The sequence below is a fragment of the Etheostoma cragini genome, chromosome 23 (genome assembly GCF_013103735.1).
Source record: "Etheostoma cragini isolate CJK2018 chromosome 23, CSU_Ecrag_1.0, whole genome shotgun sequence".
NCBI classification, from domain to species: domain Eukaryota; kingdom Metazoa; phylum Chordata; class Actinopteri; order Perciformes; family Percidae; genus Etheostoma; species Etheostoma cragini.
Window position 1 is genome coordinate 7,221,314 of NC_048429.1, and position 16,815 is coordinate 7,238,128.

Here is a 16,815-nt window from a genome sequence, read left to right on the forward strand (position 1 = left end):
TAAGTGATGTCATCAGGCAAGTAAATAGGAAAGTATCTATCAGCAATAGTGCCATCACCTGTATACCAACTTGGTCAACTCGGGCACATCGTTGAATGTAACATCCTACATGAACTTGATTCTGTTTTTTTCACTAATTTATGGAAATTCTAATCTAATCTTTAATTATTTATATTGTTAGTGCAGCTAATTGAAAAGCATTGATCCGTTTGATGTTGAGAGGGTTACAGCACAGCCATCAGCTGTTTTTCCTTTAGTCATTCTTAAAACTTATTATGCGTATGTGTAAATGTTTAGATGTTGCAGTAATCACTTGTGTTTGATTTTGTCATGTATAATTTGCATGTGAAGGTTTTATTTGTTTGCTTCATGGAGTTTAGAAAGGTGAATTGTAATTTCTTTAATAGAGGATAAGTCAGAATAAATGCATTTGGTGCCAGAATAAAACAGAAAAATGCCTTTAGAACAGTAACAAACACAGATGCAATATGTAATGTACCACTTTGTTTTGATTGGACAAATTAAGAATATGAAAAAAAAGATGAACACGGTAATGAAAAAAATGTCAAAGAATCAGATTTGTCTCTCTTTTTTTTAACTAAACCGTTATTTCAGTGAAGTCCAAATAATTTAGTTTATTTTTAGATTCAACATTAAATATAACTAAATTAACACCAAGACAAGATAAATTAAGACAAAAAGCTATCATTCAGTTATGACAAAGCTACAGTGTATTTATGATTTCTCTTTTGGGTAAAGATTATCGAAAGTAATTATCACACAGGATACGGTTCTATATAGTCTGCACTAATAGGATTTGGCAACACATTTTTCACAGGAAATTGTGCAGCACTTTATTTTTACTTTAGAAAAACTCTTTCTCTGAGCTTCATCATTGAAACTTGACTGACTTGACTGTAGGTTTTATGTTGGGTGACACAGCCCTTCGTGACCACTTAAACATTCTGGGCCAAAGTGAAGACCACTTGGTAAAAGACACATTCTATGATCAAGTCCCAAGAATTAATTAATTGCCATCTTTAAACACTGCAAAATCTAGAACTAGGTAAATTGAGTATACATGTTACTTGCAGCAGGCTTTCTTCCTTATGGGCTGAGCACTTAATATGACTGTTGTGTCTCTCACCCTGTCCTCCTGCTCCATTAGCACTCTGAGTAAAGACAGACACAGGGAGAAGATGAGCCAACACGGTTTCCACACACACACACCTTCATCAATCTCCTTACAAAAGATAGTACGAAAGGCCATGTACGCCTAAGTAATTATGTCATGCATCTGAAGACAGGTGTGTAATAAAAGTACATTATTATTACAATATTTAGTTCTTACCTGGCCAGTTGTGTCAGGGACTCGGTCACATTCTTGGCAGTGTAGGCACTGACCTCAAAGAACATCACCTTGTTTTCCTACACAGAACGTATGCACAGAGAGTCAACAAATCAAACAAAGGCTTTACATTGCTATACTTTGGCTTGGTTTTTAATTTTGAGCAAAAAGTGATCTCTGTGCACACAAGTGTTTTTAGCTCCAGTAGAAGAACAGATCTCAGTTTAAACTAATGCGCCCAAACCGCACATCTCATCCACATTCTCATATATTGGGCATGTGCATGCCGGGGTAAACAGAAGGCAGCATGTATACTCCCATGATACTCCACCCATGGCTGGTAGTTGCCATGGCAGTGCTAACAGCTTGGTCTCAGAGAACGACAGCGTCAGTGTCGGTGTTGCCGAAGGTCTTCATTTGCGGCAGTTGAGACTGCAACAAAACCCCCGGAGACTCCAAACCAAAATGGAACAGAAGTGTCAACGTAGCAAAGGATTTATGTTTTTTTGAAGATGATTTTTGTTGTGCCTTTTAGGCCTTTAATTCCAGAGGACATATGAAGACACGAAAGGGGAGAGAGAAAGGGAATGACATGCAGCAAAAGGCCACAGGTTGGAGTCAAACCCGCGGCCGCTGCGTTGAGGAGTAAACCTCTATATATGTGAGCCTGCTCTACCAACTGAGCTAACCCAGCTAACGAGATATTTAGTTTAAATCTAAACTTGGCAGTGTAAATCTAGCCAAAAGAAACACTGGTGGTCATGATCGGAACTCTTAGCAATCATATCTTTGTTATGGGATCAAAACAGAATTAGGGTTTTCAGCCAGTACATAAAATAGAACAATCTACAAGGTTTGAATTAAACTTACATAAGCCAGTTGCTCGGCTTCTTTAAATGACACCTCCCTGTCTCCATCCATGTCCATTTTGTTGCCCAGAAGGAGGATGGGGATCCCTTCTCCGGCTGCTTCCTGCAAAAAGAGCAATCCAGTGATTTACTATAGCCCTTTTTAACAGGAGACACATTGATATGTCACAGCAGTAAAGCTAGTAGTACATGGTAAAGTACATTATAAAATTAACATTGGCTCAATATCACGGCTTACTGGTACACTTCAATAGAACACAGCCATTGTCATTGTTACCACATGTCTGCTGTAAAGAAAGTCTATAATATAAATTAAAAAATATATACTTTTTTTATAAAGTGCTCATATTGTGCTCATATTCAGGTTTCTAATTATATTTAGAGGTTTTAGGTTAATGAATAAGTTTATGTGGTTTAATTTTCAGAAAACACCATGTCTTTGAAACATTTATAAAATAGAAAGAAATTTATAAAAATAAAATCTGTGTTATATAAATCTTCCAACTTGCTAAACGAAGGCAAATAGAGATACCGAGGACTCGGTTGGGTCAAAGGTCAGACCTGGACATTGGTGAGCCAGGGTTGCACGGCTTTAAAGCTCTCCCCCACTGTGACGTCGTACATCACAACCACACCGTCTGCTTTGCGAAAGAACTGCTTGGTTATGCTGCGGTACCTGCGTCAACGACACAGTTTGACGGTCACCACATTGACCTACAGAACACCAGTACTAGTATTATGTCATTGAAGGGCAACTAAACACTACTACTGAATCATTAATATTATTGTTTTGAAACGATATTAATAAAAGTAACAGTCTAGTACACCACAATCCACAGTAACTGTGCGTTTATTTCAACTAATCATACTTTTGAACAATATACCAATTGTTTTTATTTTGACATGCAGCAAAGGGCCCCAGGTTGGAGTCGAACCTGGGCCCATCTTTTCAATGAGTGAACCTCTATATATGGGCGTCGCTCTACCAACTGAGCTGTCCGGGCACCCATTATATACCAATTCTACATGAGTTGCTTTGTAGTGTACTTAGAAAAAACACACTAAAGTATACTCAAAGTAGTATTTTCATTAGCATACTTATTTCAAAGTTAGTATGCTAAACTACTACTACTAGAGGAATAACACTCTTTAAAGTAGTACAGTAAAACACAGAATATACATATATATATATATTTTCAAGAACTTACATTTACTACCGAAAATAAAGATCTGCTTCAAATGTACTTGATGTTTAAGTATACTGCAAGTATATTACAGTATACTTCATTTTTACCTGCGATTAATAAAATAATTAATGTAACATTACATACAAAAAACTGTCAGAACATTAAATAATTCAATCTTGGCCTTTGCGTGTGTAGCAGTTTGTAAATTATAATAATTAAATTAGTACATTTATTAATTACACATTTATTTTCACTTTACTTTTACACTAAACTTGCAAACCGATGGCTTCACTTGTCTTGTCTCTAAAGAAAATAAATAGAAACTCGCCTCTCTTGTCCGGCTGTGTCCCAAAGCTGCATGGCTACCTGCATATTGTCCAGGGTTAGTGTCTTCACACTGTAGTCAATACCTGATTAAGATACAACAAAGATCATTATGTAGTGATAAATCCTGATAAAATATGTAGCTACACGTCTCATATTTAATTTAAATCGAATATTCTTGTTTTTTTTTGAGCAGCAAAGACAAAAACGGCCAATAGGGGGGTCTGGCTGACTGTGCCTCATTCCAGAGGAGAAGGTGGTGTTGTGTGGTGGTGTGTGGTTGTGTGTGGTGGTGGTGTGTGGAAACAAGGCTCGCGTGAGGAATGGGAAAGATGAAAGCATAAAGAAAAATTCATGAGAAGTGACATAATCTGCAGTACAATGTGTGCCAGGGCTCTTAGACAGGCAGTGTGACTTCACAAGCCTTTTCATGTGATGCTAAGTAGCCCTCCGATCTTCAGTGCAAGCATCCACACACACACGCACGCTCACACACGCACACACACACAAACACGGTATCAAATTACTTCAAAACAGCCTCTTTTGTACGTACGTGCAACCCAATATTATTACAATGTTTCTCTTCTCACCCACAGTAGCAGTTGTGGAGGGGTGGAAACGGCCCTCACAGAAGGAGCGTAGCAGGGATGTCTTGCCTACACTTGAGTTGCCTACCAGGACCACTTTAAACAGACGGTCCGGGGCGAACATTGCTCCTTCTTTTGTCTTTCGTAGCAGAAAACATAAAAAGAGCAAAGACAGAGAGAAAGAAATTCATTTTCATTTGGTTCATTGCCTCTGCAGGTAATAACACATTTTTTTTAGGATCACAACATGTTTGGAGCTCCAGAGCTGTGGACCTACTTGCTGCGTCTCCTTCCCGACCGGCTGTCCTCTTGGAGACATGGGCATCTTTTTAGAGCGGGTAAAGCGGGAATTCCTTGCCGGAGGGGCTTCTGTTGACACAGGAACGTGACTAGAAGGTGGAGTTGTTCTTTCAACGTCACTCTGAGCTTCCTCTTCCTCCTCATCGTTCACCTCGTCTTCCTCCTCACTGAGCTGGTGCAGCAGAAAGTGAGGCCCTCCTTGGAGCAGGTGGGGCAGGTGGTCCTCCTCGATGGAGATGACACGACGGAGGGGCCATCCGTCCGGAGGGGCGTCCAAGGCATCCTCTTCCATTCCGATCTTTTTCTCGAGTTCCACTTTCTTCGCTCTTTCTCTTTCCTTTCCAGTCACCCGCTTAGTGGCGGCCATCTTGCCGGGGGACTTTTTGGCCTTCGCCTTCACATCGTGCACTTTAGTTGGAGCGGGCTTGGTGTGACCGTTGGCTAAGCCAGAGTTTTTCCTTGCTGTAGGGCGTTGTTGACATGTGGGGGCGCTAACGTTAGTGGTGGAGGAGGAGGGGCCGGTGATGGTGGTGTCATCCTCACTACAGGAGGAGGAAGCAACAAACACGATTTGAAGGTGCTCTATAGGCAAGGCCTCCAGAGACTGATAGGACCCATCCACCAACAGTGAGGCTCTTTAAAAACAGAGGAGAAACAGAGGATATACTGGGTCACATGACTGAGATTTAAATCTGGAGGCCAAAGCACTCATCTAAAAAAAACAAGTTAATTCAGGTGATTGTTGCAAGTGTATAGAATCAGATATCCTCTGTTTTTCCTCCTTTGATACAGGACAGGATTTTCAGATCAAACTGAGGCGGAAATTCTTCTTCATCACACAGGAAATATTCTGACAGATGATTTATGTTCAGAAGTATTTGGGAGATAAATAAATCACCTTTTTGCCGGTTGGCTGGTGTCATCAAATACATTGTCGAGCCCCGCTCTCTGTTTCTGCTTCTTACGGAGGGAGTTTCGAGGCTTATTGGAATGAAGGGGGATGTATGTGTGTGTTACAGAGATACTTTATCAATCAGGTGATGCCATGATAGATGCTGCAGCATTGCAATTAGATTAAATGTATACTCACTACGCCGCAGTATATGTCTCGCTCATCTTTTAAATGTTTGTTCATCTCCCTTGGAAATTAAAAAGAAAGATGCATGAGAAGGATGAAATCTGCTGTGTAAAGGATGCATTGAATAGCAGAAAAAGGCACCAGAATTGTTGCGCAACCTTTAACTCACTCAGCAAACACATGTGTGAGGTTTCTCAACTAGAAATTAACCAGAAGCCAAAAACGATTACAACCAACTACTACCCAGGTTTGATATGTGCTGATGGAATTTCCCAATTGTACCTGAGGAGATCAAGTTGCTTCATCAGACTTTGCTTCTCTCTCTGGAGTCCCTCAGTTACTCTGTACATCTCCCTGAAACAAGATAGATAACTCCCGATATTCAGCAGAAGTACAATCTGAGTATATTCATTGTTATATAATTCCATTTGTAGTGTCAAATCTTGAAAAGGAGTCATCTCCGGACACTTAGATACAGATTAAAAAGGTTTAGACCACACTTTATAATTTAAAAAGACCCAACAATTCAACAAAAAGTCTGTGTTTGTAGTCTTAGAAACCAAAAGTGAGGAAACACTCTCACAACTCAAGCATGTGTAATAGGTGGGTATACCCACATCTCTTTCTCCTGTTGCAGCTGGGCGGCCTGCTCCTGCAGCATGGCCAGCTGATCCTGGGCCAGCACCAGGTCCTGGCTGGTGCTCTGCAGCGCCCGGGACAGCTCTTCGTTGGTCATCTTCAGCTTGACGTTCTCCACGTGGCTCTCCTGCTTCTCACTGTTAAGCTCGAGGCACTGGAGCTCTAACTGAAAGGTAGTGGGAAATATTCACAGGATTGAAATGCACTAATGCTGGGTGAGTGTACTTAAGGTGTATCTAGAGTGGAAAATGAACTGTATGGCTGCAGTGTAAACTCCTCCTAGAAAACACTTCTAGAGGGAAGGATTAATACCACAAACACTGGGATTCTGACTTGACTAACGTTTTAGTGTATAATGTCTTTGTTAGATGTTCCAGCATTTACCTAAAATACAAATACATAAGCATATATATATATATAAAATATAAGATACACACACCTAAGAACAGTATCCATCTTGCATTATTTTGTCAGGAGTTGCACCACAAAGCCATTTCTTATTTAAATAATTTGAAATGAATGTTTAACATCTACATGTTGTGGGAAGGGATGTTGTTGTCATTTAACTTGAGTCATGTGATGGCTTGGGAACAGCCTCCCGTCTCACTTAAGGCATGTTCTACGACTGAAAACTTCAAATATAAATAAAAGACCCTTTTTTTCCTCTTATACTTTTAGCAACGTCTGAGGTTGCCTGGCTTCTGTCAAGCCACCTCCTGATCTGTATTTTTTCTTATTCCCAATACTGCTTTTAAGCTATTGCTGATTTAATTCACTATTCTAACTTTCATCTTTTTCGGACGTTGGTTTTACCATGCAAGTTGTTTTGTGATGTTGTGTTTGTTATGTAATTATTTATTTATTTTCTTCATCATGTAGCCTGCTGTTATTTGCCTATGGCCCTGTTTACACGTACATGGTTATTATGAATAACTAGAGTGCTCTTTGTTTACACGCAAATGGAGAATTCATTTAAAAAAACAAGTCTTTCTAAAAACTCCGTCCAGGGTGGAAATTTTGAAAAATCTTCATTTGCACGTTTGCAGGTAAACTGAGACAAATGGAGGTTTAAGCAGCTGAGAAAGTGAGGAAGAGAAGAGAGAGGAAGAAATTTGTTGCTTTTGTTGCTATTTTGGGGATTCTGATTAGCCAACGTGGGCTTGATCTTCTTGTTACACGGCCACCTACAGGTTTGACATGCTCTTGATGACATTGATGGCATATATACACGTGTTACCAACACTATTCTGAAAACTGACAGCTGTGCACAATATTATTTTTGAAAACAGAGAGGTTGAAATGTCTGTTTATGAAAATAGCCATGTGTAAAAATAGCCTATGTATTGAGGCATATCTCACCCCATCTGCCCTGGTTGTAAAGCACTTTGGGTCAGCTTATGCAGTTTTGAATGTGCTATATAAATAAAGATGACTTGACTTGTAAATATGCACTTACTAACCCTTTTCTGCTTCTGGAAAATAAGTTCCAGCTCTTTCTCCTTTGAAAACAGTTGGTGCTCCAGGTCCTGGCTGCGGGACTGAAGACGCTCAGAGTCCTGCATGGCCAGCAGAAGAAAAGGTTAAAAGGTCAAATGGTTAAGGAGTAGGCACATAATTAGGATCCCCTCCAGACATGTACAAATTCTGCACAATAAATGTCAAACATCCAAGTTGCAAAACAATAAGCAGAACACATATTCTGGTGGAAGGCAACTTTAAACATCTCTCCATACCGACAATATTTGCTGTTAGTTTGTTGCTAAAGGAGATGCTGCTTTGGTAGGTTTTGTTTGTGTTTAAGCTCTTTTACCTTCAGTATCAGCCTGTCTTTCTCGTTTTTAATCTGCGCCTCCATCTCTTCGTATAAATAGCGAATCTCACTGTCATGTGTTGCAGCCTTCCTGCACAAAGGGGCGGCAGAGACATTACAATTATTAAGGTAACTGGTTGAATAGATGAAAGACGTGAAGTACGACATAACATAACATCTAGGAACAGAACAGCATTGTTGTCTAGGGTTGAGCTTAAAGCTGTATCTGTAATTACATGTAAATACTTGAGCGCACACACCTACAGACACACGGCAACTGAGTCTAATTTTTTCAAAAGAATACTGAGTGGTATTTACATTCCCTCTGACAATTGTTAAGACTCAAACAGCCAATTAGTAAAGTCTAGAGGAATAACAAGCTGTTAACCAGTACCATGCAGTACCATGGGAAAACTATGCATGTTTTACAAAACAGCCTAAAATCCCACGATTCTCTGCACACAGACACTTGCAGTTTTGACGTTACCTTCAAACAAGTTCCTCGCGTAAATCTATGAAATGTGTTGACCATGACATGTTTATCTTTCTCACACACACACACAGTTTGGGGTCACTTACAAACTTCCATACCACGCCATTATAGACAGAATACCAGATCTGGGTGGGTGGCTGATATTTAATGCAATATCTACATTCACCCATTATCAGCAACCACTTGTACATGTGTAATGACAATAAAGTTATCTATCTATCTGCTGCACTTGTTAAAAAAACAATGTAACTGATCTCTGGTATTCTGTCTACAATGGAGTGCAATGGAAATTTAAAAGTGACCCCCCCTTTGACCGGTAGTGTGTGTGTGTGTGTGTGTGTGTGTGTGTGTGTGTGTGTGTATGTATGTATGTATAGATACATACATATATACATATACACTGTATATCTAGTTGCTTTTCATGCCCCCTGAGGCACTGAAATGGATTAAAAAAAACAGCAGAATGTGGTCAGACTTTAGAGTGTGCCTCCAGATTAGTGGTCATTTGACATGGACAAAGGGGTCATTCTATAGAGATTTACAGGTAAATCCATGCAAACAGTCTCAGGCTGTAATATAAACACACACAGAAACGCACCGTTGTATCACAGATCCTTCAGGCGACAAACGAAAAACGACATTTGCTATTTGTGGTACATAAAGTACAGTACTTGTAAATTATTTAAGTGTGGGAACCGATTTAGAAATGTGGCCTTTTTAACCCAGGATCCCCCCCCCCCTTTTTAATCCCTTCCTTCCTCTTGTTGTCTGATTTTTCATTCCATATCTCACACTTTGCAAGAAAAAATACTAAGACATCACAGTTGAAGTGAATAGTCTCTTTATGAGTGCATGTGTGTTCTGCCGTACTACCTCTGGAGGGCGCTCTCCATCTCTTTCCTCTCATGGTGGGCTTCTTTAATCTGGTGGGTGACCCTGGCCAGGAACTCCTCAAAATTGGACAGGAGGTGGGGCTCATCTCGCCTGAGTTGGGCCCAGAGACTGCGCACTTCCCCTGGACTGGAGAGAGGGAAAAGGAGAAGACATAAAGAGGGCTTTTATCAAGCCTGAATTACGGCAGCAAGATTTTGAGCACAAAACACACCAAAATACATATTGATTAAAGACTTGCAGTGATAACACTCACTCCTCAAAGACATTACTGGCCCCCAGGCTCTCCAGCAGCATACAGAAGTGGCCCTCCTCCTCGTCAACTCCTGACAGCTTGGCTTCCCATTGGCTCTGATAAAGGGCTTCCTTGGCCCTAACAACAAGGCCAGGGACCTGATTTTGGTCATCGGTCACAGAGATCCTCCGCCCATGCAGGAACTGACCTGAGACACACCCACAGCCTTTTTACTCACCTCAGTTACTTCTGGACGGTAAATACAATTTCCAAAACATACTGTCATCTTTCCTTTTTAGCAATTGCTCAGAGGCACTTAATGCTTATGATTTTAAAGTGGGATTTTGGAAAAAAGAAATAATTTTTTTTGACACAAATAAATAAAACACACCTTTGCTTGATACGATACACGTTTTGCTGCTGCAGCCTTAACTTACAGGTATGCCCAGAAAGAAAATCCACATAAATGTACTAAGGGATGTATAGGCATGAGACGCTTGCAATTACACCCTGCCCCGTCATTGCAAGCGTCTCATGCTTACACATCCTCCTACATGCTCATACTGACTCTGTGATTCAGAGAGTGTGTGTGATATATATATGTGAATAGTGCAATGATAAATTTTGAAGATCTACAATTAATGTGGACAATGCATTAAATATGGGCATTATAAGGGAATAAAGTAGCTTATGGTGGCTTATACTGGCAATTGTTAGCAAAAACAAAACGTAGTCCTTTAATCATCTGACCAATGGACTACGGTTGAAAATTAGCCAACTGGCTAATACTGGCACATTTACAGAAATGTTGACTAATGTGTGTTGTCCTTTATTAATAAAAAATACAATTACAAACTTTAGATAGATGTTGAGTAACTGACATAAGTGAATTCAGTGACATATGACCCTTGTGTTTAAGCGTGTATTATTGCCCTTTAATTTTGACTTGTAGCTAAAGTGGCCTCTGTTCAGCTAAAATTACAGTCTAGCTTTAAACATTTATAGACTTCAAACACAAAACAAAAGGCATACCATGTATTTTATTTTCCATGAAAACAACTATCTGAATTACTTTCTTGATGTTCCACAGCACCATAGTCACCATAGTGTCATTTAATCTTTAGACCAAAGCTGCAATAAAGGCCTCTGACGGCAGGAGACCTACTGAATCCAGAGGAGAATGCCTCCAGCGTGAGGTAACCAGCGGCGTCTGTATCCAGAGAGTCAAACACGTCCTCCAGCTCCTCCGCAGACAGAGGCAGCTCTCTGTGGAGCCTCTGCCAGGAAAACATAAACACGCAGGATATTTATAATGCTGTCGTACTGAACTGAACACAAATTAGCAGCAATACAAAACATGACAACAAGTAGGCAACACAAACATATTTGCACAAAAACACATAATAAGTAGGTATGAACATAAATACACATGTACACTATACTTACTATACTAAAAAATGAAGAAAATATGTAAACAATATGTGCTGTGACATGAGCAGGGATGGTAGATGACCTGTCAGCTGATAGTACAAATGATCTCTGGTAACGGTTAGACCTGGCATGTTTTCGGTAGGTATACCTCCTTCAAGATGGTAGGAGGCCATACTCAGAGTGTAGTGGGTTAGTAATGTGTGTGTGTGTCCAATGTGGTTTGGAGTAACATTAGAAACCATTTAAAGTAACACTAGAACTAGTATCTTATCAATAAATGTTACCTGCAAAGTCTGAGATATTCTGTCATATCTGGCTCTGTATTGCTAGAACTAAAACAGACCTAGCGCAGAATAAGCACTGGCACAAAGTGGCTGCTTTATATGTCACAGAACAAAGCTTTTCTTGGAAACCCTCAACGCTAACAGCACCAACAAAAGGCATGCTGCTCATGAGGGCCCTATCCCTATTAACTGACAACACAGCCTGGACATTATTGGCGCTTTGAAGAGGCTTGAGTGTGTTGTTTCTGCCAGTAAAATGAGTGTGTGTGCTTAAGAGTTAGGTGAATCTATACTCATTATCATTTCCATTAATGGTGCTACTTTGCCACTTCACCGGCTGTTTGAGTGTGTTGAGTGGTTGAAGAGCTTTCTTTTACAATGGTGATATAACGTGAAAAAACCAATGATCTCAGAATCATGCGATAATGGCAGCTGTGGCACTAAGTGTTTCTTGCTTGCCATTCACATTACAGCACCATGGGACACTTAATTATGCCACAGGTAAATGTGTGTCCTCTTCGACCTCTTGCTCTTAGCCGCGGCTTATTGCAATCACAGAGCATCAGTTATTTTAAAAGAAATAATGTGAGACTTTAAAGAATGAGTGTGACTAGGAAAAACAAACCTCTCTAAAGTGAATATTTGCGCTTTAAAGTAGCAATATCTCTCCTGACAACCTGGATATCTTAGATCTCCAATAGTGTGCAAACTTTGCAAAAACAAAGTTTGCATCACTCACACACACAGAGCTTCTCTAACCCTCATATCGGTGCGGGTAATGTAGCCTTTGCCCTCCACATCGCAGGTCTGGAAGAACTCCTTGGTCTTGTCCCGGAGGGCGATTTGACCCCAGTCTGAGCGCCTCCTCCCTGGGCTCAGGCCAAAGCCGTTCACCCTGCCTTTCTCTTCCATGTCTGGGATTCTATAAGGAGCAGCACGGTGTGTTTGTTGCATGTACTTCAGTTGCAGTCAGGAGTGGAATCAGACATTAGGCGTCCTCACAAGCCCTGCATCCTGTGCTTTGGGGCTCTTACAGTCACCATGACGACAGAGACAGGAAGTAGCATTAGATGATGAGATCACTGATAACTTTTTGTGGCTAATGAATACTCTCAAAACTGGTTGCAGGTCCTGTGAGACAAATTGGAAACAGTACAAATACACATTTTAGCTAAAAGTAACAGATTGAGAAAACTAGTGGGGAAATGTCTGGTTGCACAAGCAATCACAACATTATTGCAATGGTACCACATTTTACTATACAGTACAGCCCTTTCCTAATAAGCCAGGAACAAGTACCTCACAAAAGGTATGTAAACACAGTGTAAAGGATTATCTTAATACCCAGCCATACTGAACACATGACAGCGTAATGCCTGGAAGACTGCAGGAACCCAGAGGCAGAGTCACAGCTACAAATCAAAGCTATTATGAATAGTCCAACAATGGTTTCTTGTTTTTGTCATCACAACTTCATGATGACTCAAACAAGTTTTTATAGTATTGTCTTATTTGCAGTTAAGAGCCAAGGTACAGTTTGTAGAAATACAAGAAGCAGATGCGTGATTTTAAAAGTAAAGATATGTGAACTAACCTCTAGTGATGGAAAAGTGTGTTTTATTCTATTAGTAAGATGTTGGCTTTCAGCTTTGCAGAAAATAAAATGTTATGTTTAAAGGCTGTAAATTAGACATTGAATAAATAAAAGGACTTTTTGAACACAAAGACATTCTCCTCCATGCAAAGGCCTAAACTGTGTTACCCTTTGCAGTGTATTACTGTAAATAAAGTTAGAATCTTCTAAATATGCAGAATGAAGGACAAGCAAAGCATTGGGTCTTTCTCTACAACAAACAACTTCTTTCTGCTCCCATGCTTCCTACTCTAACCAGACACAGCTTAAACATACTTAAAATGAACTACAAATGAATGTAATGTCTTTCTTTAAATAAACCAGCAACAGAAGGAAATGTCTTACCTTTCACAAATGCAGAGCACAGGAAAGTGAAGCCTTTTTCCACTCTCAGTATCAACAGACCACTGGCCGTGCTCTGTGTTTCGGAAGTCTCGCCTCACAGATGAACGTTAGAGAAGTCATTCTGCAACCATGTGATGTCATGAGGAAGCGGCCGGAGGCTTTAGCAGCCTGTGTTCACACATTGCTCCCCCAATGAGAGAGAGGGTTGCAGTGTCAACTCTCTAGCTACATGTTTGCAACATGTTTACGACGCCTGTATCTATGACGACAGCAGACTCAATACGTGATTATTGAAAAGAGGTTTTCATCGTTTTGGCATTAACAAAGTTGAATTCGAAAATGAATGTAATTTTAAGGGTTTATAAAAGCAAAATGAGTTAACTGATACTACTTTACTGATACTTGAATGCTTTTTTTGTGTCATTGTAATTAGTCACAACGGAAAAATTGTTGGCCATGGTTTGAAATAGACAGCTCTTCACAGTAAGCTAAAACATTTATTGATTCAAAAATATCTTAAATGTACATGTTTTCCCATCTCTTCATGTCTAACAATGCCATCTGGTGGTCTGAGATTAAAATGAGCCACAAAATGTGCTACTCTGGGGCGAAATACCATAACAGAAAACCCGTGATACAGAAGTAAAGAGACAATCTGGTTTGAGATTACCACTCTATGTATAAAAGCACCACTAAAAACCGTGTGAAAAGCACAATCCTGAATGTCCTCAGGTAATCTTTTAAACTCAGCTTTTGTGATACCATAGTCCAAAAAGTGAAGGTCCAGTCTTTTCTCCATTACAGCTGTAACTCGGGGAGTCATTTCCCAGTTCCTTGGGTGATCTTTTGAAGCAAATACTCCATTTGGAGATTGAGATTGGGCTGTCCTTTCTTGGTCTTTTTGCTCAGCATCTGAAACGTCTCCGCCTTTTTCTGTTTGTACTTCTGAATGGCTTCTTCTCTCTGCTTGCTATTCTTAATGTATTCCTGGGATTTCACCAAGAAAAAAAATGCAAAAAGAACAAGACAACCGGTCAGCCAAAAGTCAGATTGTTATTTGATGTCACAAAAAACTAAAACTGTGAACTAATTTTGTGCCTTTTTTTCATGGGTAATGGTTAACAATAACCAGTAAAGATAAACACCTCACCTCTTTCTTCTGTTTCCGCTTTTCTGTGATTGATTCAAATTCCTCTTTTGTCTTCTGGTAGGACGTCTTCTTTAGCATTTTCTTCCTCATGCGGTTGCTCATTGGAAGACTAGAAGAGAATATTATGAAGAAGTATTCCTCTGCATTTCCCAAAGTGCATGAAAACATTAACAGTAGAAGAATAAAACAAATACTGAAAATGTATGATAATACTTATATAGAATCAGAAAAGGATTTACTGCCAAGTAAAGTTACAGAAATCCATGAAACTTAATGAGCTGGTCTCATTGGTCGCTTTTAAGAAGATGCTGATTGACTTGGAGGCTGCCACATCTGGCTGCAGATGTTTTGCCTGATGTGTTTAGGATCGTGGTTGACTTTGGGGGATTTGCTGTCTCAGTGGTTTTCTGTTTTTAGTGTTTTTGTGTATTTTGTGTTTGTGTGTATGTGTGGTTGTACTGCTGCCTGTCTTGGCCAGGTTACTCTTGAAAAAGAGATTTTTATTCTCCATTAGTCTCTTCCTGGTTAAATAAAAGGTAAAATTTAAAAAAAACTGCAACTTGTCCACCGATAATTCAGTCCGAGCTTTGGGTGTGTTATACACATGTAGCCTCGAGTAACGTTAGCTGGCCTCAAGGACAGATGAGGACCGGGCTACAGAGGTCTGTTAAGCTTTACTATTTCACATCTTTACATTTGTCATTTTCAAACTGCGTCACCAGACACAGCCAACGCTAACTCAAGTGACATCACTTGAGACAATTTATCAGGTTTACCTTGCTCCCTCTGGAGCCATGGAAAAACTTTATACAACTTGTTGCCATTATGCAGTAGTACTTCTTGAAACCTGCAAACCGACTTTGATGTGTGCAGTTCTCCTTTAAATCCTACATTTTAAAGGGCCCACACATTCAAATATGTTCTAACCAGGTTCCACAAATCATCTTCCATAAGCAATACTTAAGGTAGTGGGCACTTCCTCACCTTCAATGTAGTTTTAGGTAGTTATGGAACTTCTCTATTTCTTCATACGATCACAACAGGCACTTAAAGTCGCTTTTGTTTAAGAGCTGCGAGTCCAGAATGTTTTCTCACCTGTGTTTCTCCGAGGCTGCTGTTAGTTCAGAGTCCCCGGTGACATTATCAGTCTGCTCTGATCCACCAGTAGCTTCTGCATCAGCATCAGCATCAGCTTCATCATCATCATTGCTTTCTATTTCTTCTCCCTTCTCTTGCCTTTTCATTCTCAGCTTACTCCTGTTCAATCGATGGGTCCAAGCCTCGTTCTTCAGTTTCTCTGCCTCGGCCACGTACAGATGCCTGAGGTGTTCTGGGTACTCGTCCTTGTACAGCGCTTTGGACTCAGGGTTCTTTTTCTTCTCCTTCCGCAGCAGCTTGTTGTACTCATGTTGGACTTTTTGCTTCCTTTTTAAAGCAAACCCCTGACCTGAAGACATAAGACAAAAGGTATTCCATGCTCTATTAAATTGACAATTTCTTTAAATGACGGGAAGCTTGATGGACATGTGTCTGCCGAATGTATTAAAAGAGTAGCGATATTGTGCAAAATCCCTTAAAAAGATTAAGCGAGGATCACATTTTGTCACGTAGAAATGCCTGTTTCTATTGAGAGATTTCCTAGCATCATGTTTGCAAAAGATATGGATGTGGAATGTTAGATAGGCTGTGACCCATTGTTGGCTGTCGTCTTCTTTAAATGCAGCTGGATGAATGAACCAAACTCAATGATCTAAGAACTGTTTAGCAAAAAACTTACCTTCCTTAACACTGCCTTCGTATACTTTGTGCTCGGGGACCCATTTCTTCTTTTTCTTGACACCCTGTGCGTTATTTTGTGACTTCTTCCAGTTGCCATCTTTCGCGGTGAACTTCTTATTCTTCATTTTTTGATCTACCGGTGCCATTTCGGTTCAATCTTGCCAGGAAAAGTGAAATGTTTACAACATGCGTGGTTCAGGTCAGGCTCTTAGGCTGCGTGCCATTTCCTGACAGACGCGGTGTGATGACGCGCGGTCTACAACGCAGACATGAAAATCCATTACGGAGCAATTTCGATCAAACATGCTCAACAAATCTAAGACAATTCGTTATTACGAGGACATTTTTAAAGTCATGTCGTCGTGAAAAAATACATAAATCAACCGGTGTCTTAACAACTGGTTGAATTAATAACTTGTATTTAATTTATTT

At 40.0% G+C, this 16,815-nt stretch overlaps 2 protein-coding genes across 4 annotated transcripts; both read right to left on the reverse strand.

The window, feature by feature from the left end:
* Window positions 1-384: 384 nt before the first annotated feature.
* On the reverse strand, window positions 385-13,701 carry cracr2ab (calcium release activated channel regulator 2Ab). 3 transcript variants are annotated; one of them, XM_034863416.1, is made up of 18 exons: window positions 13,455-13,701; window positions 12,236-12,607; window positions 10,927-11,038; window positions 9,783-9,969; window positions 9,509-9,655; window positions 8,143-8,233; window positions 7,793-7,888; window positions 6,311-6,498; window positions 5,976-6,047; window positions 5,706-5,754; window positions 5,514-5,596; window positions 4,593-5,157; window positions 4,319-4,454; window positions 3,733-3,814; window positions 2,779-2,893; window positions 2,219-2,320; window positions 1,352-1,428; window positions 385-1,172 (listed from the first exon to the last, which is right to left on the reverse strand). In XM_034863416.1, the coding sequence occupies exons 2-18, from the start codon at window positions 12,428-12,430 to the stop codon at window positions 1,085-1,087; spliced, it is 2,385 nt and encodes a 794-aa protein (XP_034719307.1). In that variant the 5' UTR covers window positions 12,431-12,607; window positions 13,455-13,701; the 3' UTR covers window positions 385-1,084. The 3 variants fall into 3 exon arrangements, 2 of the variants coding, with proteins under 2 accessions (XP_034719307.1, XP_034719306.1); XM_034863415.1 differs by having other exon boundaries at window positions 4,593-5,250; XR_004655466.1 differs by lacking the exons at window positions 385-1,172; window positions 1,352-1,428; window positions 2,219-2,320 and having other exon boundaries at window positions 2,792-2,893; window positions 4,323-4,454; window positions 4,593-5,250.
* Window positions 13,702-14,251: 550 nt separating this feature from the next.
* Window positions 14,252-16,651, reverse strand: ccdc59 (coiled-coil domain containing 59). Its single transcript, XM_034863420.1, has 4 exons — window positions 16,382-16,651; window positions 15,700-16,051; window positions 14,605-14,713; window positions 14,252-14,441 (listed from the first exon to the last, which is right to left on the reverse strand). Exons 1-4 carry the CDS (start codon window positions 16,527-16,529, stop codon window positions 14,274-14,276), a joined length of 777 nt encoding a protein of 258 aa, XP_034719311.1. The 5' UTR covers window positions 16,530-16,651; the 3' UTR covers window positions 14,252-14,273.
* Between the last annotated feature and the right edge of the window lie 164 nt (window positions 16,652-16,815).